Here is a 23569-nt window from a genome sequence, read left to right as displayed (position 1 = left end):
CATAGTTATACCATTGTTACTCCCTTTTATGATCATACCTAGGATAACATTAACCTCCCCTAGATCATTCATATCAAACTTAGAAGACAATAATTTATATTACTTATTAGCCACTCAAACCCGGGTAAGATATATAAGGATTCAACCATTTCCTTCAATATTCTATTTTCCTTTTAGCCACACCATCGTGCTTGTGGTGTATAAGGAACCATGTTTAGTGCATTATACATATAGAATGAAACACACCAAAGCATAATACTCTCAACCTGTACCAGTAAAGAGATTCTTAATAAAACTACCTTAATAAAGCTCTATCTCATGTTTAAAACATACAACACTTAACTTGGTTGCTATAATTCAGAAACATAATCTACCCTTCTATAAGATGATGATGCAATATAAACATATCCAATATCAAACGAGACATTAATATTAAACTTGAATATTATATTACACAATGACCTGTTTAAAACATCATTGTTTATATTTCTTATCCTAAGTACATATCAAACGAGACATTAATATTAAACGATCCCATACATTAGATTATTTCTAATCCCGGGAACATATAACACATAATCCAAAACAAATGTTTTCCAGGAATAAATACAAGTCTCACTTTTACATTTCTTATCCTAAGTACATATCCATCTTCAACTGGTTCAAATTCTTCAAACCATTCTAGATCCCTGCATACTTGACTTGTATCACCCGGATCTACACACCATGCAAGCATGTTGTTATCCTGTAGTTAAAAGGATTCAGAAATAAACACATAATCCTTAACCGAATTATATGTAGAAATCATTGATCTTCTTAAGTCTAATAACAAACCCGAAACCAGGGTTTCGTTTATTTCACACCCAACGGGTTTTCCCGACTTGTATACCGTCAATGGACTTAACGTTGCTTGGGTCACGACCCATCAACCGATGTGTGTACCATCTGGACAAATATATTAATAATAGTTTATTTCATTCAGACTATAAAATGAACATATGGTTTATTTGAATCCAATGCAATTTTTAGTTTAGAAAAAGATTAACAACTCCCGGCTAATTCATTGAATCAACTACAAAACTTGTCAAATTTAAAATATAGTTAGTAAACATACCTTTTGAAGATGTTGTCTTTGAACCCACTTAGACCAACATTATACTTGTTTTCAACCGAAATTTTCATTTGACAATCTTTCTTGATATGTCCCATATATCAAACCAAAATATATGTCCTACCAACTTACTATATGTACTACTTGTAATCCGTTCAAATAAGCTTTTCATGTATCGAAATTCACAAGAAACAATCAGTTTCTTTTTCATGATGTTTAAGCGGTTTTGACATCTGTCGCCGACCGCCCGGCCCATGACGTCAATTCTTCTCTTGACTCGTCTGGTTATCTTCGAACCAAAATTAACCGACAACAACCCCCATGCTGGCGATTTCAAACAGAATCGAGTCCACCCATCATCATTGAAACAATTAAACCATGCAACCGACTCCCCTTCCGATTCCGCCATGAACACCAAAAGAGTATCCTTCAATAAAAGCATGTGTTTCCAGACTGCCAAGAAATAAAATGTAGCCTTTAAAACAAAACCGTTTCATTTCTTTTCGATGATTATCCGTGTAATCCTCTTTATCCAAAAGATGTTGTCATGTTGAATTTCAAAGTCAGAATATAGACATATGTATCCCCGTAAAAACCATGCCAAAAGTGACATACATTTTTTTTATTCGGATCACGTGGTTACGATTATCAACAATAAAAATAAAAACACTAAGATTTCATGTATATGCATTCAATGAAAATTAATTTTCTATTCTAATGCAATTATATGGCAATTTTGTACATACATATAATTTTCAAATAAAATCACTAAACTATATTTATTGGAATCAATATATGCAAATTAGTTCCCCTTATTTAATAATAACTCAAACCATTGTGAAGAGGTAGGTCCCAGCAGAGCCCAGTTGGTCCCGCAAGACTCACCTTGAACAGGGACGTCTGCGCAAAGGACATCTGCTTCCGCAGGACCCACCATGCTCAGAGAACCTTACGCGCAGTACGCAAGCTGTACACGCAGGGAAAGCCTCCCAATGGTGAAGTACCCCACCTGTTCCCGCAGTTGCGGATACAAGCCATCAGGGAAGGCTACCCGCAGACAGCAGGGCTACACGCACAAGACAATAGATACTTCAGTAGTCACACGAAGGAATGAGCAAGACGGGAACGATCCCGCCAAAATGAGCCAGTCCGTATGATTCTGAAAGATCTTCTGTACTATACCTACCAAGGTATGGATAGGACAGACAATCTGACCAGAACAGCCCATGAGCCAATCACAGGGTGACAGCTCACCGACAACAGTACGAGGAGGAGCACCCTCTAGTACTGTTTGTCACTATTAGCCGCTGCCTACTCACCAACCCTTACTGCAGGGCATGCGCAGCCTACAGTTGGTGAAATAGTGTTACTGTTGGCCGTAACCTATTCACCAACCAGCATGGCCTGATTATAATCCACAGTAGGTAGGACGTGCATAATCTACAGTTGGAGGAATAGTGCAGCCGACATAGTTACTGTTGGCCGTAACCTATCCACCAACCAGTATGGCCTGTGCATACTCCACTGTTGGTAGAACAGGAATACTATTCAGCCGGCTATACCTTCTAACCTACCTTCGGCTATAAATACTCCAACATCTTGGAATGGTAAGATCATCTGCTATCCAGTTATCTAGCAATCTCTTAATATACACTTATATTCAGAGCAATCTAGTCTGATTCTCACGCCGGAGGGTGGTCACAAGGAGGAACCCCCCCCCTTCTCAGTGACGAGCTTACGGTGTTTGTTTTGCAGGTCTCCTGAAGAACAGCCTTCTCAGTTAGATCTCATCCGTGGGAAACATCATTTAACCCCCAGATTATCTATAATCTGTCCAGATTATCTATAATCTGTCCAGGGTTCACTTAGTGTTTCTTCATTGGCGCCATCCGTGCATAAAAGCTAGAACTATTTTAGTTTTTTCACAATTTCTGAAGAAATGGTTAACGTTACTCCGGTCCAAAGGCCAGTAACCGACCAAGAAACCCCGGTAACAACCCCAGCAACTGGGGGGAACACCGGCGGTTATACAATCCTTACGAACACTACTCCGACTACCAAAGCCGGAGCAAGTGCAGTAAATATTCCACTGGGGTCCACCGACACCCAGTTGGAAAAACGAACAAGGGCCCCTCGCCAAACACTAGATCAAGTGAAGGCATGGGCCGAAGCACGGCAAAGAGAATTCCAAGCCGAATTGGATGAACGCTTGCGTTCAGCTCAACAGGCTGACGAATTCGGCAGTACTCGCCAACACCTCAATATGAGCAGTGACTGCGAGTACTCAGACGAGTTAGAGTCCGATACCGACGCGAACCCTCGCCATAAGGCGAAAGGGAAGCGTAAGGAAACGGACGTCCAACCAAAAAGGAATTTTGGGGAAGCTTTTAAACCAATCGCGGAGAGAAACCCGCGTGACTTCTCCAAAACCTTTAGACCAACTGCTACAAATGCAGGAAAGTCTAAATTCGCAAGGGACATTGCGGAAGCAATCGCCCCGAGAAGTGCCAAACAGATGTCCAACATTGGCACTTATGATGGTCTATCCGACCCAGACGACCATTTGAACAGGTTCATTGCGGGGGCTACCGTCAGCAACTGGACGGAACCTACGTGGTGCTACATGTTCCAGATGACTCTGGTCGGAGCGGCAAGGGCATGGTTCGATCGTTTACCGATCCACCACATATATGACTGGGCGGACTTTCAGAACAAGTTCAGCCAGCACTTTAGCCAACAGAGGAAGTACACTGAAGAGCAGTGGACGATCCTCAACTGCGTGAGAGAGGAGGATGAATCTTTACTAGACTTCATCACCCGCTTCAACTCCAAAAAGCTAAGTCTCGGCAACATAAGTGAGGATCTGGTTCGCGCCGCCTTCATCCAAGGCGCCGAATACCCAGAACTTATCCGCACATTGACGGGTAAGGATGGCATGCCATCAACTTGGGATGCCATCATGACGGCGGCAAAGCGCTTTGCCGAGACGGAAAAGCAACTGGGAAGGGATCTTCCCCAGAGTACACACCTCTACACGCAGAGGACAAGGGAGAACAACGTTAGGACCGCCCGGCAGAACAAAAAGAGGCGGCTAGGTATTTGGCAGTCAAGGGTAAACTTTGACACCTCATCCAGCTCTCGCCCTCTTGTTGGCGGAAGGGACAACACACACCCTTCAAACCGAAAAAACCGGTGGACGCCACTCACCAAGAGCGTCACGGAGATATTTGCCACGGAAAAATTGCCATGGCCAAAAGCCCCATTGATCCGGCAGAAACCTAATGCAGATCAAAGCAAGTCCTGTGATTTCCACGGGACAAAGGGTCATGGTACTGAAGAGTGCACATCCTTGAAAGACATTGTTGAAGCATTTGTCAAGGATGGAAGACTTGCACATCTCGTGGCATCAATCAGGAAGGGAGGAAGGAGTGACAACCGGTACAGAGGTAACGGACGAAAGCCCGTCGATATCAGCATCAACATGGTTCATGGCAAGGTCGGAGGAAGAAAAAGACGAATGACAGAACCATGCGCGTGGAAGGAAGCTGAGGTGCGCTTCCCGCGAGTGCCAGGAGGCCCCAGCAAAGAAGGCCCCATCGTCATCAAAAGCCAGATGGGGCATTACATCACTTCCCGCACTCTTGTTGACAACGGCGCTTCGTCGACGGTGATGTACAGGCAGTTCTTTGACAAGCTGGATGATGAAGACAAAGAACGCTTGGAAACGGTCTACGCTTCAATGGAAGGGTTTGATGGCAGCACAGAAACCCCCCTGGGTATCCTATCTTTCCCCGTTACTCTTACCGATGGGAATCATTCACGCACAGAGGACGTGGATTTTGTCGTGATGAGAAAGCCACACCACACGTACGACATCCTATTCGGAAGAGACGGGATGGCAAGATTCAACGCCGTGGTATCTTCAGTCCAAGGCATGATGGGATGGCCAACAGCTGAGGGTGTAGCGATGATCACTGGCATTCCCCAGGTATGCATCGCATCTGTCTCATCTAAACCCAAACCAAAAATGGCCAAACCAACCATCACCGAACCGGAAAAATGGGCCTTCAATGGCAAATACCCCGACCAGGCCGTTACCATTGGACCAATAATCGTTGATCCCACCCGCACCTTACTCAAACGCCTACTGCAGAAAAACGCTGACATCTTTGCGTGGACACCAGCTGACATGACTGGTGTACCCCGAAGTAAGGCGGAGCATAAGCTCAAGTGCGATCCGGCTGTTACGCCAGTCGTACAAAAGCGCAGAGTAATGGGGCCTGAACAAACTAACGCGTGTAGAACCCAAGTCAAGGAACTCCTTGACGCAGGCATCATACGCGTTAGTAGATATCAAACATGGGTTGCAAATCCTGTAATGGTACCGAAGAATGACAAACAATGGCGCATGTGCATAGATTTCAAAGATTTGAACAAAGCATGCCCCAAAGATTGTTATCCGTTACCAGAAATTGATCTTAAGGTGGATTCGTTGGCACCATTTCGCCTTAAATGCTTCTTGGATGCGTATAAGGGGTACCATCAAATCCACATGGCCGTAGATGACCAGGACAAAACCGCGTTTCGGACGCCCGATGGTACATTTTGTTATAAAATGATGCCCTTCGGACTTAAGAATGCAGGGTCCACGTACCAACGCCTGATGGACAAAGAGTTTCATGCCCAAATCGGGAGAAACTTGGAAGTCTATATGGATGATTTGGTCATCAAAAGCCCCGAGCCAGAAGCGATGTTGAAAGACATTGAAGAAACTTTCAACACGCTCAGAAAGATAAACATGAAGCTCAACCCGTGCAAGTGTTCATTTGGGATGGAAGAAGGGAAGTTCTTGGGAGTCATTGTTACTAAAGATGGCTTCAGAGCGAACCCTGAAAAGGTCGAAGCCATTGTTAAAATGGAATCACCTACCACCATCAAACAGGCTCAGACACTGAACGGACGACTAGTCGCACTTAATCGCTTTTTGGCAAACCATGCAGATAAGTCGTTTCCTTTCGTGTCAACATTAAGAAACTGCTTAAAGAAAACGCACTTCCGCTGGACACCAGAAGCGGAAGCAGCTTTTCAGGAGATTTGGTCACGCCTGATCGAACTCCCAACACTTACAGCACCACAAGCGGGAGAGGAGTTAATCCTATACCTTTCCGCAACAGATAGAGCAACCGGGGCAGTACTGCTAACAGAACGAAAAGGCATCCAGATGCCAATCTATTATGTTAGCCGTGTACTAACAGACGTAGAAACCCGGTACTCTACCCTCGAAAAATTAGTCTTAGCACTTATACACGCTTCACGCAGGTTAAGACGATATTTCCAGGGCCATCCAATCACCATTCTCACCAACTTCAAACTCTCAAACGTTCTAGGCAAACCCGAATTATCGGGACGTCTAGCCAAATGGGCAATTGAATTGGGAGAATACGCAATTAAGTACAAGCCAAGACCAGCCATAAAAGGCCAGGTCCTGGCCGATTTTATTGCAGAAGTCCCCGCTACGCGGGAGAAAGAGTGCCAGGAGGAGGCTCAACCCTCCCCAGCACAGGACATCAACGATATCTGGCGACTCTATACTGATGGAGCAGCCAACAACGAGGGTTAAGGCGCAGGGTTAAAATTAACCAACCCAGCGGGCCAAGAATATACTTACGCTATTCGGTTGGATTTCCCAAGTACGAATAACGAAGCCGAATACGAAGCATTCTTGGCCGGATTGAGAATTGCGCGTAAAATGGGAGTGAAAAACTTGGAAGCCCACGTGGATTCCATGCTGGTGGCCAACCAAATAAATGGGATGTACACGGCTGTGAACGACACAATGGCCCTGTACCTCGCCCAGGCAAAAACCCTTATGCGTGATTTTAATGATTGTAAAATCATACACGTTAAGCGCAGCGAAAACAAATCTGCGGATGCGTTAAGCAAGCTTGCATCACTAGCCTTCACCCACTTGGGAAAGGACATCCGCATTGAACTCCTCGAAGCACCATCAGTCCCGCACAAGGAAATTTGTGTCATCCAAACCGGTACAGAAACGTGGATGACACCAATAATAAATTACCTTGCAGCAGGAACACTACCAGAATCAAAAACACAGGCAAGAAAACTACGCTGTAAAGCACTAAATTATCAACTCATCAATGACAACATTTACAGACGTAACTTTCTTGGCCCACTTTTAAGATGCGTGGACAACCAAGATGCTGACTACCTCTTAAGGGAAGTACACGAGGGCATCTGTGGAGTTCACGCAGGTCCCCGCGCTGTTGTGGCAAAGCTGAACAATGCGGGATACTTTTGGCCGGGGATGCATATGGATGCACTGGCATACACTAGAAAATGCAGGTCTTGCCAGCTTTACGCACCCAACACGCATCGCCCGAAGAACGAACTTGTTCCAGTCACTTCTTCGTGGCCATTTCAGAAGTGGGCCATCGATGTGACAGGCCCATTTCCCACAGCAGCAGGAAATGTTCAGTTCCTAGTGGTAGCCATCGATTACTTCACCAAGTGGATAGAAGCAAAACTTTTAGCCCAAACAACCGCAAAACATATCAAAAAATTTATTTGGGAATTTATTATTTGTCGTTTTGGACTTCCACAGAATCTGGTGAGCGATAACGGCACCAACTTTGCTGACAAGAAGCTACAGCAGTGGCTGAAAGAACTTCAAATCACCCACACCTTTACCTCAGTGGCACACCCGCAAGGTAATGGTGAGGTGGAAAGAGCAAACAAGAGCATCGTCGATGGCATAAAGAAAAGACTCTTGAAACACAGATCCGGCTGGGTGGACGAGCTCCCGCACGTCCTTTGGGCAAACAGAACGCTGAAAAAGGCCAGTACGGGGGAAACCCCATTCAGTCTCACTTATGGAACTGAAGCCATGGTCCCAGTCGAAATTGGTTTACCCTCACCAAGGGTCTTGATCCAGCCAGAAGACAATGATGCGGAAAGACGGTTAGACCTTATGCTAACCGAGGAACGCAGAGACTTAGCCACAGTGCATGAAGAAAATTACAAACGACAAATGCAAAAGTACTACAACACGCGGGTAAAACTCTGCAACTTCAATGAAGGAGACTACATACTGCGTAACAACGAGGCTTCAAACCAAGAGCGCCCAGGAAAGCTGGCCCCGGTCTGGGAGGGGCCATACATTATCAAAGAAGTCCTGGGAAAAGGCGCATACCGGCTTGAAAGGCTCGATGGCACTCCTATCCCAAGAACATGGAATGGAGCCCAATTACGCAAATGTTATATGTAGATCAATTCCAAACTTGTAAAGAAAAGGCCTAGAGCCACTTCTAATGGAAATGATTCTCCTTACACAATGTGTTGATAGTCTTACCTTTAACTTATGAACTTCCCATGTGCCGGTATTCACCGCACCAATGCGTGAAGAAGTAAGTAGTTGCGTGTGGAAGGCGGCAAAACCCGCATAAACACAACGCTAAAAATGTTTAAAAGTTCTAAGGAAAACCTACACGCAGGTCAGTGGTAAGTAAAGTTTAGCCATCCTTGTAAGTGCAAGTGACGGTCTTACCCGCACAATCACAAGCAAGGAAGCAAAACTTCAACCTATCATCTACCACGTTCAAAGGTTAACTTATTCTGAACACTTAGAAAATTTCAAGGAAAAGATGAGGAAAACTTCCACGCAGGATAAATGTAAGTTTAGCCATCCTACTAAGTGCAAGTGACGGTCCTACCCGCACAATCATGAAAGAGGAAGCAAAAATAAACTTATAATTTACCACGTCAAAAAGTTAACTTATCTAAGTACTAAAGAAATTGCTAAGTGTAAACATGCGTAAAATAAACAAAGGACAAACACATTCTTTATTTCATCAACTTGAATATTACAAACATTGCTGGGTATATACCCGCATACAAAAGAAGTACAAGAGCAAATATCTACCCTAGTGGTGGAAAGGGATCTTTTGGATCATGCTTCAGGACCACTCCCACTTGGACCCGCACCATCGGCAGAGTGTGACGGTTCAAGGAAAGCTCTAAGGACAGCAAGCCCATCATCAGCAGCAGCAATTTCATTCACCTTCTCCACCACCGGATGCGGGAAGGCAGCATACTGGTTCACTGCTTGGTCATAAATAGTTTCGGTATCCGCATTATACAAAGGGAAGTTGGAAGGCGGGACGCCTTTCTCAGCAAGCCCTAGACCAAGCAGGAAGCCGGTCCGTTCCCCATCCTCATGAGAAGCGTTGAGGGCTGCGCTCATAGCATCGTCGTAAGATGTCTCTGAAAAGACCCGATGCACAACCTACAAAAAATGTACAAGTATAAGAACTTCTATCCTACAAAGGAAAGCGTGACGACATAAATCTAAAATACCTGAGGCAACGCTTCTCGAAGAAGCCATTCCTTGACAACCAGAGCTTGTGTGCAGGCGCGTTCAGCTTCGTTCTTATTAAGATTGGCGAGAAGCACATCCTTTGCAGCGGCCTCTTCAACGCCCTTAAGCTTCCGCTCGGTGTGCGCAAGCACACTCCTCTGGTCCAGGATCTCTTGAAGCTTCTTCGCATCCTCCATAGCCAAGGCATCATGAGCCTGTTGAAGAGCCTCTAACTTAGCTTTAAGTTCTTCATTCTCCAGGCGGAGAGGCTCAGCAACAGCTTCAGCCTTGGTGGCCCTCTCGGTCGCGTTCCTCGCAGTCTCCTTAGCTAGCCGAAGCTGTTCGTTAACAGCTTGGGCAGCCTTGGAGCGGGCCTCGAGTCGCGCTTGAACCTCAAACTCGAGGGCCTTGAAGGCCTTCTCCTTCTCCGCAGATGCTGCGGTTAGTTTTTGGTTCTCCTCCCGGAGAGCACGCGCCTGAGATACTTCTTTAACGCGAGCTGCTTTCAACTTGTCGTTTTCACGACAAAGCAGCTCGACGCGTGGCTGCATCCGGGCCAGGAGAACCCGAAGCTCGTTGGTTAGCCTACCCTCCTGGTAACTAACCATGGCTTCCCCCAACGCACCATGGGGAGCAGCGTGGCGAGCCCAGTCCACGCACTCCACAGGTGTGCGAAGGGTTGTTCCTCGGCGAATGTTCCATCTTGGAACATACACTTCATTGGAATCCGACACTGCAAAAGAAACAAAGCAGTTAGGAAAAGATGATAAAAATTGCATAAAGGACAAGAGAACCCTACGCACCTGTAGGGTCGATCACAGGCCGATAGCCACCGAACCCATCACCTGAACCTAAGGTAAATCCATCCAAAAGGTCAGGCAGATGGGAAGGTAACAAAGATCGGCGAGAAGCCCTGCGCGTACCTGAAGGTCCAGCCGTCGAGGCCGATGGCGGAGGCGGCATGGTTTCCGCCGCAGTCGATGGCGGAGGCATGGTGTCCGCCGCGGACGCCGCCGAGGAGTCAGCAGCAACAGTAACCGCCGGCTCGGTGAACGATGCTGTAAAAATTGCACTCACCGCCGGCGGTGACGTCATCTCGGCTGGAACAGTTGGCTCAAAGGATTGAGCAACTGGACCAGCGGAAGCAGGCGAAGGTGCCTGGGTCGACGCCTCAGGTAGGCTGACCGAGCCTACCGTCATTGGCGGAGAGGTACTCCCCTGCGCTCCACCCTGGAATGCGTCAACATCCACGCCTGCAGAAAGAAGACAAGTGTTAATAAATTTATGAAGTATGATAAATCTACAAAAAGAAGAATGTTTATACTTACGGGTCTTCTTGAGCCTGAACGTACGGACGGGCGGGGATGAACCCGATGGAGCCGGTCTCTTGATGCCGGTCACCGTCGTCGTCGGTTCTCCGGAGGTAACAGTCGTAGCCTCCGGAGCAGTGGTCTTCTCACCACCGGGGTTCCCCGCCACCTCTTCATTATCTGACTCGGTGTCAGATAGAAGCACCGGATCAGCTGTGGAGGCCACCTTCTCCTTCCCTTTCCCGCCGGCAGCCTTCTTCTTCCGCACTAGCGGAGGACCATCTGTGGATTCCTCAGAAGAAGACAGGATGTAAGGAATTCCAGCAGCGGGTACAGCATTGAGGGGTTGAGGATAGAATATCGCCTTACCTGGCCGCCGGTGGCTCAGGATCTCTTGGCCCGGCGGATAGACCTCCACAAACCGATCCGCCATTTGTTCCAGGATGGGCAACTCGTTCTCGTCTAGAGCACGAGTACCCATCCGCGCGGGACCGTCAGCTTCCCGCGGGTACAGGAGCGACTCCAAGTTGTTCCCCTCTGAAAGAAAATAAACAGTTAGAAGATAAACTCGTATAAGCAAAGAGAAACGGAGCATACCGTAAGGGATAGAGTTCGAACCGTATTCGAGGACGATTGGAACCTTTTGCGCGTCAGCCTCTTTCCACACTCGGCTCATCCCCAACATCACCATCCCGGACTCCGGAAACCGGAAAACCGGAGATTGGACCCGGGATATCTTTGCAAACCATTCCGCCTCCTGGTAGTTTGTGGCGTGGTGGCTCGGAATGGCTTGGCCATTTTTAAACTTCATGGCAATGGGGACGGCGCGAGCAGAAATGTAGAAGAACTCCCGCTTCCACGATCGGAGACTGCGCTCTGTCGCGCAAATCTTCAAACCCTTGATTCGGGTTGTCAGGGTGTACCACCCCTGGATGCACCTCCAAGTATAGAAGGTCATCAGGCGGTCCACGTAGGGCTCAACACCCAATATCCGGCACACCCACTCGAAGTGGCGAATCTTCGCGATCGCCATTGGGTGCAGCTCGGTCAGATGAACACCGTGCCTTTCGAGGACACGGTAAACAAACTTTGTCAATGGGAACCTAAGGTTCCCATAAACAAAGAATGCAGCATATACCCCGATCTTGCCACTGGGGGCATCGTACACGGTCTGATGGGGTTCAGGAAACTCAGGCTCGAGAGGATCGAGCATGAACTTCCTAACAACATACCGGTACTGATCGCCGGGCAGAGCACACTGGCACTCACCAGCAGTACTCTTGTCATCGGCCGAAGACTCAAGATCACGAGAAGACATTGTGCAGAAAAAAGAAAGCGATTTCGGGAAAATGCTAGCCTGAAAAGGGGAGTATTTGCCGGAAATCGCTAAAGAAGAAGAAGAGAAGGGTAAAAGTGTGGATTGCAAACAGCCCTCTCCCCCTTTATATACTAATCGCAATTAATGCGATGAATTTAATGCGGAGGAGAGAGAAACCGAAGGTGCAATGAAACTATGACACGTGGCATAAAGCAGGCTGGCAACAGCTGTTGACAGGACGTGTGCCAGTAATTTCTCGGCCACGCGCCCGAAAAATCGCGCCCACGCGCCTGAAAAAAAGACTGGAATGACCATATAATGTCACGTCACCATAACTTCCTGCACGTCCTGACACAGTCAGAAGAAACCGTCGCACGACGTTTCAGACGTTTGGACTGTTCCTATCTTTCTACCAACTCTTCGAATTTTGAAATTCAAAATTCAAAAAAGATTCAAAAGTAAGCGGGAAAACACCCCTTACCTTGGCAAACAAGTAACCATAAGACAGGTGCGGGTACAGTGTTAAGGCAAAACCCTTCACATACCTAGCACCCGCAGGGAATTGAAGCCAAGAATACCTTGGCAACCAAGTAACCATAAGACAGGTGCGGGTACATTGTTAAGGCAAAACCCTTCACATACCTAGCACCCGCAGGGAATTGAAGCCAAGAATACCTTGGCAACCATGTAACTATAAGACAGGTGCGGGTACAGTGTTAAGGCAAAACCCTTCACATACCTAGCACCCGCAGAGAATTGAAACCAAGAAGGATCTTCTAGGCAATGCTTGCGGATAGAGGAATAACATCCCCGCATAACGGGAACGTCGAGAATTATATTGTTTGAAACTCCGTAATGGAATTGGTGGTCTTAGCATAATTGATCACTATGTTGAAAACCACCAGAACCTCATGGAGACTATATACAAGTGAGACTCAACGCTCCTGCCTTGCGAGAAGGTTACATACCTACCCGCATCATACCCAAAGATCAAGCAAAAAAATCGGGAATTTTTGCAAAGTGACACTAGGAAACCCGCGGGAAGAATCCCCACGGAGAACCTTAAAACTAAAAAGCCTTTTCAAAACCCCTTGCTCAAAGTCCAAAAGTTCACCTCACTTTATTAAACATTCATGAGAAGAACATTGGACTGGGGGGACTTGAAGAGGTAGGTCCCAGCAGAGCCCAGTTGGTCCCGCAAGACTCACCTTGAACAGGGACGTCTGCGCAAAGGCCATCTGCTTCCGCAGGACCCACCATGCTCAGAGAACCTTACGCGCAGTACGCAAGCTGTACACGCAGGGAAAGCCTCCCAATGGTGAAGTACCCCGCCTGTTCCCGCAGTTGCGGATACAAGCCATCAGGGAAGGCTACCCGCAGACAGCAGGGCTACATGCACAAGACAATAGATACTTCAGTAGTCACACGAAGGAATGAGCAAGACGGGAACGATCCCGCCAAAATGAGCCAGTCCGTATGATTCTGAAAGATCTTCTGTACTATACCTACCAAGGTATGGATAGGACAGACAATCTGACCAGAACAGCCCATGAGCCAATCACAGGGTGACAGCTCACCGACAACAGTACGAGGAGGAGCACCCTCTAGTACTGTTTGTCACTATTAGCCGCTGCCTACTCACCAACCCTTACTGCAGGGCATGCGCAGCCTACAGTTGGTGAAATAGTGTTACTGTTGGCCGTAACCTATTCACCAACCAGCATGGCCTGCGTATAATCCACAGTAGGTAGGACGTGCATAATCTACAGTTGGAGGAATAGTGCAGCCGACATAGTTACTGTTGGCCGTAACCTATCCACCAACCAGTATGGCCTGTGCATAGTCCACTGTTGGTAGAACAGGAATACTATTCAGCCGGCTATACCTTCTAACCTACCTTCGGCTATAAATACTCCAACATCTTGAAATGGTAAGATCATCTGCTATCCAGTTATCTAGCAATCTCTTAATATACACTTATATTCAGAGCAATCTAGTCTGATTCTCACGCCGGAGGGTGGTCACAAGGAGGAACCCCCCCCTTCTCAGTGACGAGCTTACGGTGTTTGTTTTGCAGGTCTCCTGAAGAACAGCCTTCTCAGTTAGATCTCATCCGTGGGAAACATCATTTAACCCCCCAGATTATCTATAATCTGTCCAGATTATCTATAATCTGTCCAGGGTTCACTTAGTGTTTCTTCACATTGCATGTTATTTAAATCAAGAACTAATTTATCATATTAAAATTTGACACACTCTTCAATACATGAAGATAAATTTAACCCGTTGTTAATATTTTGAAATCATGAATTGATGATTAAAATTCAAATCAAACCCAATAGATAATATTTTCAGACCTGAATTCCATAAGCAACAAAAGTTTTTCGTACTTCGAATTGATATTAATTGTGGATGCTTTTGAAGAATAATTCCCTATCCACTCTAAACTAACGCCTCCATAAGTTATTTACTAATAATTCATTCACTATCCACTGTGTTTGTTATTCGATTTCTTAAACTTATAATGTAATTATTTATTATTAATAATTACCACATGTGAAATAGGGTTAATTCACATACCACGGAACATGAAAATATTCGTGAATCTCATATGGAACCCTTTATTAGGTTTGTCTTTGTTGTATAAATTGCGTACCTAGAGGATGAATTCGATCAATGATGCAAACCTGTAATCATGATTTCAATCTTAGTTTCTTGAACAATTGCCTGGATTAATCTCTGAATTGTGAATCACTTTCAGATAAACCTATTTGCGGGTTACACGCAATGATTTATCGGATAAGACAGAGATTTTCTGTACATGGAATTGAATTTTGATTGTGTCTGTAATTGAAGAACCAGAGAAGAAGTATCCGTCTTCTCTATTCAATATATTCGATTGAGTCAGCAAAAATTTTGTATAGAATTAAAAAACACATATTATTATATAATCCAAATCCAATTCCCCTATGAGCCTCAAATAAATTAGTTAAAAGCCCACTTAACATTACACTTAAGCCCAAATATACAAAGCCCAAATAACATTATTATTAAACAAGCCCGCACTCCCACATCACCTAACTCGTTTAATCTTTAATGTTATTTCCTCCCTCGACAAGTTAATCCAATAACACTAAATAACCAACATATTTGTCACCTGTTCACTTGACACACCGCATGCAACAATGAAAAGAAAGAAATAACATGAGATCATCATGCAAATCAATTAAGGGAAAATTCCGAGAGTGACCCATTCCAAGAATGATATCTCATTTTGTCAAATTCCGAGAATGGCCCGTCCAAACTCCAAATTAGGTGTCCCCTCCAAATTTCCTTCAACCCGAGCCGGGTCAAATTTAAATCGAAATGTTTCATATCTACTCACACCACAACGGTAACTCCGAGAGTGAATTCCAACCATCACCCATCTTCACGTTAACGAACCATTACCTAACTAATGTACAATATTTCACACAAAAGTTAGAGAATATTTCATTGGAGTTAGACGACAAATTTTGTGCAAAAATAAATAGTCTCTGTTTCTGATTAAAATTGTTAATTATTTATCATGTAAATGAATAAGGTTTAAGAAGAACCGGATCCTATATTTCATTTGAGATTTCCCTTTTGTGACCACTATCACTTATCGAATACAAATATGTCAATGCACTTTCTCCTTTATCTTGCAATAATATCTAAGAATGCGTTGATGTGCCTCTTCTTTAAAACAAATTTGTGTCTCTCTTCGACAAAGCCAAGTTTATAAATCAACCTAGACCAAACCCGATACGTAATCAAGAGATTACAGAAGAAGAAGAATAAATCTATCCACATAGAAGCCTTTACAGATTTGGGGATTTATGAGAAATGGTGAAGAATAAGATAGAAAAGAATCAAAGGATGATGGTGGTTTCAAATTTGTGTTTGGTGCAGTGTAACATGGCGACGATCGGAATTTGTTGCCAAAAAAATTATGAAATATACGATGCCATTGTTCAAATTAACTTATTGCATTCATGTCCATCCTTAGACATATATATACAAGATGTTATAACCAATTACTAGCATTTGAACAACAATGTTGGATTAACTCCCAAGAATAATTCTCTCTAGCAGCTCTTGGTCTAGTTGTTTTCATCTACTTATACTTAGCTTCGGTATTGTACCCAAGAGAATCTGAATTAGAAAAAAGTACCTAGACTTGGATCTACGATCACGATATCCAGAATAAGTGTTGGTGGTTGATTCGGATAGTTATCCCTCCCTCTTTTGACCTGTTTATAACTCATTTTACCAAGAATTTGTCTTCCATTAATCTAACCATAATTTTCCTATCAAGATTATTCAACTCATATGATTCTCATCCCAATAACTTATAGTTGTCGTCAATCCTGTTGTTCACAAATTCAATGTTTTCAAATAAGTCAAGCGAATGAGGTTCAATGGTTTTCATCAACACTCTGCGTTTTTGTTTATTAACACAAATTCTAGATACAAACATTATATTAGTAATATTTCTAAAACTTTCCCCTTCGGTCACCCCCCCCCCCCCCCGCGAAAAACGAAAGAAAAAGAAAAAGAAAACTATTTAGGTCAAAACATCCAATCAAATCAAATTTTACCCATTAAAATAATTTTTTAACATGAATTTAGAGCATTCACAATGGTGGATGAGGAAAAACAAATTGAACACACCACATCAGCTGCCACATCAGATTTTCATTCATTCACTTTCAAACACCAAAAACTCTTATTTTTCCTCCAACACTACATCCACTTCTAAACACCTCTATATTCCACATAATCACCTACTTTTATATTTTCTTTCTATAACTAAAATACTTGTATTTAAGTATCTTATTTTTTATTTCATATTATTTAAAAATAAAATAAGCTCTAGTAAATAAATTTACATAAATAATAGAAGTCATATAAATAAAAATTTAAAATTACAACTTATAAAAGATGTAGTAGCTACTTTTAAATACACGTTGCAATTGGGGTTTCCTGCAAATACTTTCAGAGAAGTCACATACGGTGTCCTGCTATATCTTATCTTTTGTGTCAGTCTTGGTCACCAAACCACTACTTAGCAATCACACAAGCCTCCACCTCTGGCCAACACCACCGCCTTCATCCTTCTTCTCCGGCCAACATCTTTGGATGCTTTCATGGAAGGTAACCTCATCATCTATGAAGGGTATTTTTGTTATAGGGCGAAAAGCTTTTTAAAACGTATAAGCATGTATGTAAGTAAGGTTAAAATACGAAAGAAAGAAAGAATGAAAGTAAGAATGAATGTATTTACTTATGTATGTACGAAAGAAAGATGAACATGTTAAGTAAGTAATATGTGTCTTCGGATACGTATAAGTAAGTATGTGAATGTATTGTATGTTGCCTGATTAACTAAAACTCACTCATCGTAGCAGACTTTTAGTATGCACGCATGTGAGTAGGATGAGACAGCTGGCTTGAGGAGGATCACATGGCAGAAGAATAAAGAAGCTGACATCTGAAGATTTTATTTAGGATGGTTAAACTAAAAGACATGTTATTATTGGTTTAAATTTTAAGACTTATGTAATGAATGATTGACATTTATCTATTCCGCGAAAAGTTTTATTTAACTATGATATTTAGAACTGTGTTTATGAGTAAATCAAACGTCCAATGTAGAACACTGGGACCCGGGCCTTATAGTTTAAAGGGATACAATTTTATTGTTTTCATTTATTGGTGTGCTTTAGAAAGAAACGACATGGTGAAGGCTGTTGCCACTATGGCGCCAAGTTTTAATTGAGCAATGTTTGATGAAGTTGAGGTAAGATGATGTTATATCTCTTGATGAAACAATTACCATGTGCATAACTCTTGATGACACGCTTTGCGTTGATGGCGAGTGTGGGATCAATTTATATGAAAAGCAACATACTTACTTTTAAACAATGTAAGAATCACATAAAACGAACTCCACCTGTTTAAACTATTTATCTAATAGTATGAAAAATAGGTTGACTGGTAGGAATCCTATTTATTTAATATTATCAAATAGGTTGATCGGTAATTAAGGCTGCCAACTGAACTTCCATACTATTTATATTATTATGTGCAGTGTGAATAGAGTGAAAATGGAGGTTGATATATCCGTGAGGTTTCTATGATTTGAATGGCTCATGCTCAGAATTCCTAAAAGATTACAAGAAGATGTGAAGAAATATGAGAGCAATTGAAATATTGTAACTGTCAATTTATTAATAAGAAAGGAACTGTGACTTACAAAGTAACTACAGAAACGTGTTACATTCATTTTTTTTTTTTTTGGTTTTGATTAACAATAAATTTGTTTTTTGCTATATTCAAAATGAACTCATCATTAAGTTTTTTCACGGCTACACAACACGGGGGTCAAAACTCGGCCCAACGCAATGCGCAGGTACGGATGCTTGTTTATATAAAAACTCAAACATACACACGGTACCCACACATATCTTGTTTGAGAATGGCTTTATGGTTTATAACTACGTTACGCACTCAGGTAGGCATTGAATGAATCACAAATTATAGATTAATACCATTACACCTACTTGAAGGAAAAAAGTTGAAGTTAGGTCAAATTTACTCACCAAATACTATTATTTACTAATGGGGTGACATGATAGCTCAATTAAGTTGATTTCCTTCTTCGTTTTTCTGAAATCTACCTTCTTTCTCTTCTTGATCGTGATCTACATCGTTCGCTCTATCTCAGAGTTCTTTTTTTTTGGAACGCAATATCTCAGAGTTCTTGCAAATAAAACTTGTACGAATTTCCACAACAATTTCCAATTCTAAGTCTACTTTGTCAACTTAACAATCCTACTCTCATACAACCTCATCTAAAGAAGATAACATAGTTTAAAATAAATCTTAAAAAGTAACCTTAAATAAACTCATTAAAATCTTTATTAATTAATTATAAAGTAATCTTTATTAAAATCTTTATATAAGTTTTATAAATTATATAAAACTTCATGAGTAAAAAAAAAAAAAAATTAATTATTGGTTTGGTATTGTTAGGTTTGATTTGTTTATTTAACTTAACAATAATAATAATAATCCATATATTTAAAACCCAATAAAACAATAATAATAATAATAATAATAATAATAATAATAATAATAATAATAATAATAATAATAATCTCTACTATATATAATGCATGAGTGAAAGACCTTTTAAATTTTAAGAGGTACAATCACTATTGCATAATAAACAATTACTAATGCATACAAATTTAAAATTTTAGGGGTAGTATAATATTTTGGACATGTTAACGGTTAAGAATATTTGTGTTAGAAAATAGTTACAAATATAATCCTTCAACTTCAACAAAACTTTGTTAAATTTATGAAGTAGTTACACATAAACCCGTAATCTTTACCCATTTATTTGACAAATTCATTTAAAATTTTTATTTATTCTATATCTTTTTATGTATTATGTTTAAAAAAAAACCGGACTTACCATTGCAAAGTGCTTATTTTTGTTGACGTTTCAATGTAAATTTTATTTTATTTTGAGGTGTTTATTACAATGTATAAGTCAATTAAGCATAAGAGTACAACTCAAATATGCAATTATGAACCTAAAATATAATTACAAACTTAACCCTTTAACTGTGCTCAACTTTTGTAAATTTAATTAATATTTACTCTTTCATCCTCTTAAGTTTACCCATATATTCAATTTTTTTTTCTTTTTTCTTTGTTTTTCTTTTATATCCTTGAATATAAGTTTTAATAAATTTCAAACATACAATCACGACGTGTTTGTTATTGTTGACGTCTCGATGTATAATTTACTAAATTTCGATGTGAATATTATAAGCAAAATGATTTCGTGACATTTAAAAAAAATTATCAATTTTGGTTCAGGTCAGAGTGCTCAGCAAAATGAATTTTGATCATTTTTTTAAAATATTTTTATTTTTTCGAGTCGACGATCGAGGACTTTGAAAGGCCAAAACGTGTTCGAGTTATAACAAGATGTAAGCCAAATGACTTTAGATCATTATAAAAAAAAGTTTAACATTTTGTTAGGTCAAAGTGGGTAACAACTAAAACGAGTTCAGATCATTTAAAAAAACTGTCAATTTTGGTTATGGTTAAAACATGTAATAAGCATAATGAGTTCAAATCGTTTTTAAAAAAATTTGGATTTGGTTTTGGTTGGCGTTAAAACATTTATATGTGAAATAAATTCGGGTCATTTAAAAAAAAATATCAATTTTGGCTCTGGACGTTAAATCTTTGGTTGTATAGGAAGGTTTCAAAGGATTTTCTAAATAACTGCGACTGTCATAGTAGTGTGTTGTTGTTAGTGTCATTGTGTATTTGATGTGGATGTTGAATCTTCATAAACAACCGAAGATCAGTGATTAAAACACCCAACCCAAGCCAAAGCCAAGAATTATTGTTTTCTAGGGTTTGAGATTCTCTTTCTGCATCTGAGATTCCGATCGGATCCTGCTTTCTTCTTCATCTTCTTCATAATCAATCAATGATATGAATATGATGCTGCTAGATCTACTGCTGCTTTCAACCACATCACTCTAAACCGTAACTAACATTCACTTTATTTAGATTTCGATTACTGCAGATTCATTATTTATTATCTATCTCTAGACTAGACTAGAAAGAATTTCATCCTCATTGAATTGACTTTAGACCCTCACATTATCATTTCTAGGATCCAGGTTTTGAACCATTCATATTATTAGCCACAGCTGATTCATGATTGACTTCACATTGACTTATTCTGTTGTTGATTCTTGTCTTGCATACAACTTCTTCTTTCAGTAATTAGGGTTTCTGGACTCTTAAATGGTACGCACCACTTATCTCAAGACCCTCTATTCACAAAGGCCTGGCCCACTTTGCAACCTTAACAACAACTCCAAAGCCTATTTCCGCACTAAGTCGAATCTTTCCATCTGTTCCGAAAATGATGGTGGATACAGCTGCAGCTGCAAACCGTGCTATGCCTACCGACACTTCGCCAGAGAAGGCTGATGATGGCGCCTATGCAACTGGCGCTTGGAAGAGGTGATTTTCCTTTTATCACCAACAATATATTCTTTTTTCTTTCTATTTGTCCATTGTTGAACTTCAAAGTGATTCTATGCACATATCCTTTCTAGTGTTTTTACAAGTGTTGTCTGATTGCTTAGATTGTTTCAGCGTTCAAACAAGAAACTGCTATCTTCATAAATGAAAAGCATGCCTTTAATGCTTCTGTATATCCGTGACATGTTTGTGTGTTTCGTTTGCTTGTGATTGCAATTGCTTGCTTACACGTGTTTCCTTAATGACAGTGAAGGTGGAAAATTGAGTTGCGGTTATTCAAGTTTCAGAGGTAAAAGAGCTAGCATGGAGGATTTCTATGACGTCAAGGCTTGCAAGATAAATGGGCAGACCGTCTGCTTATTTGGGATATTTGATGGTTACATTCCTTCCCACCAATCTTTACAATACAATATGCCCTTTATTTTATGAGGAAGAGGTGGCTAATTCTTGGAAATGTGCATGTTAATTGAATGGCCCATTTTTGTTTTCTTTATTGTGTTGGTTTCATTTCTTCGGAAATTTTATAAAAGGCTGAAGAAATGCTATACACGAACACCATGAAACCACCATTCGAGTTATCTACTTGACACGTGTACACGAATCATTAATTATCTAGCTGGTTTTCATGTTCAAGAACATGCGCTTTTAGGACCATCAATCTTGACAAAGTGATTTTTCATCATAATTATACAAAGTTTTTCATTCACATGCATCAATAGTTAGAATCATGTAAACAAAAAACCACCAAGGGTTAGGTAATAATGGTCTACACAACAAATTCACATGACTTAACATGACAGGGACCAAATTTGTGCTTATGCGACATCAGTTATCTACTTTTGAAAAGGTTTCTGTTCTCAAAATAGAAACTAAATTATGATCATGCATCAATTATTTGTTCACACATGATATGAGGTAATTAGCTATACCTAAACTGAAAAAAAAAACTTGGGAGACGAAAATGGAAAACAATCACTAACATACTTGCATGCAAAGTAGTATATTTTTTGCAGATATGAAATAAATATTGGTATATTTAGGTACTTAATATAGTAAAGGATTTATCTTGTTTATCCTCAAATATTAAATAATGCGTTGTTAATTTCTTTATTTCTTACTAGAAGATGGTTACTTTTGCGTAGGTCATGGTGGTTCACGTGCAGCTGAGTATTTGAAGGAAAATCTTTTTAAGAATCTCATGAATCATCCTGAACTTTTAACAAACACCAGATTGGCCATAAGTGAGTTCTTGTCGGTTATCACAACTTACTAATTCTTTTTAATGTAAATAGTACTGACCCAAAAAATGAATGAATTCACAGGTGAGACTTATCAACAAACCGACTCAGATTTTTTGGAGGTCGGAAAGGATACATTCCGTGATGACGGTTCTACTGCTTCAACAGCAGTTTTAGTTGGTAATCATTTGTATGTTGCTAATGTTGGAGATTCTAGGACTGTCATATCAAAGTCAGGAAAAGGTAGTTTCTAGGTTATTGTTGTATGTTTTTAATGAGCTCGATATTCCACTTATGTTATTTAAGAATATCAATATTGTTCAACTGACAGCTATCCCTCTCTCTGAGGATCACAAACCAAATAGAAGTGATGAGAGGAAAAGAATTGAAAATGCTGGTGGAGTTGTGATGTGGGCAGGTGAGATGACAATGCTGTTAATTTTATTTGTAATGAACACTGATTAGTGTTTTATCGTTAATTTGTGCCTATCTAACGTGCTTTTTTCTGTTCTTTTTAGGTACTTGGAGAGTTGGAGGTGTTTTAGCAATGTCACGTGCTTTTGGAAACCGTATGCTGAAGCAATTTGTTGTGGCAGAACCGGAAATTCAGGTAATCATCAAAGCTTTTATTCCTTTTTATTGATATAGTTTGACATGAATGTAAATTGTGACAAAATTGTTGATTTCAGTTAAATATGTATTTTACTTGTGTTCACTTGGATCATAATTTATGTTGTGCTTTTTGGGAATAATACAGTTTAAATTGTAAATATGTGTGAACCCTTAGCCCTGGGACACCGGCTGATCGGTGCATGTACCCTTAGCCCTGCTTGCGGTGCGCACATATGATGTATATATGTGTGAACCCTCGGGTGGGCAAAAGTGAAATTGCACTAATTTTGACGTTATTTTACTAATCTCGTGAAAATAACGTTAAAAGTGACGGACGGTTAATCAGGCATCATGTAGTGGCGTTGATAGCTGAAAGATAAGGTTACATGCACCGATCAGCCGGTGTCCCGATGATTGAGTGCTATGTGCCTTATGTCTAAGGCTTGATGCAAAACTACTATCGAGCCGGGGGTCTCACCGGAAGCAGCCTCTCTATCC

The 23569-nt window shown here is 41.2% G+C and overlaps 1 protein-coding gene across 1 annotated transcript; it reads left to right on the top strand.

The window, feature by feature from the left end:
• The first annotated feature begins 20888 nt into the window (after positions 1-20888).
• LOC143637360 (putative protein phosphatase 2C 76) lies at positions 20889-23218 on the top strand. The gene is made up of 7 exons (XM_077104765.1): positions 20889-20953; positions 21003-21200; positions 21470-21597; positions 22364-22462; positions 22544-22702; positions 22791-22877; positions 22978-23218. Exons 1-7 carry the CDS (start codon positions 20889-20891, stop codon positions 23100-23102), a joined length of 861 nt encoding a protein of 286 aa, XP_076960880.1. The 3' UTR covers positions 23103-23218.
• The last annotated feature ends 351 nt before the right edge of the window (positions 23219-23569 follow it).

Source organism: Bidens hawaiensis, unplaced genomic scaffold (assembly GCF_021521415.1).
Source record: "Bidens hawaiensis isolate Kalapana, Puna unplaced genomic scaffold, B.hawaiensis_p1.1 tig00008249_1, whole genome shotgun sequence".
Lineage (NCBI taxonomy): Eukaryota > Viridiplantae > Streptophyta > Magnoliopsida > Asterales > Asteraceae > Bidens > Bidens hawaiensis.
This window is presented reverse-complemented; position numbering and strand designations above follow the sequence as displayed.

Bases quoted from the DNA above. Each gene is read 5' to 3' on its own strand.
- LOC143637360 (XM_077104765.1), top strand. From the start codon at position 20,889: ATGATTGACTTCACATTGACTTATTCTGTTGTTGATTCTTGTCTTGCA. The intron at 20,954-21,002 runs GTAATTAGGGTT...ACTTATCTCAAG, and splicing joins GCATACAACTTCTTCTTTCA to ACCCTCTATTCACAAAGGCC. The intron at 22,703-22,790 runs GTAGTTTCTAGG...TTCAACTGACAG, and splicing joins CATATCAAAGTCAGGAAAAG to CTATCCCTCTCTCTGAGGAT.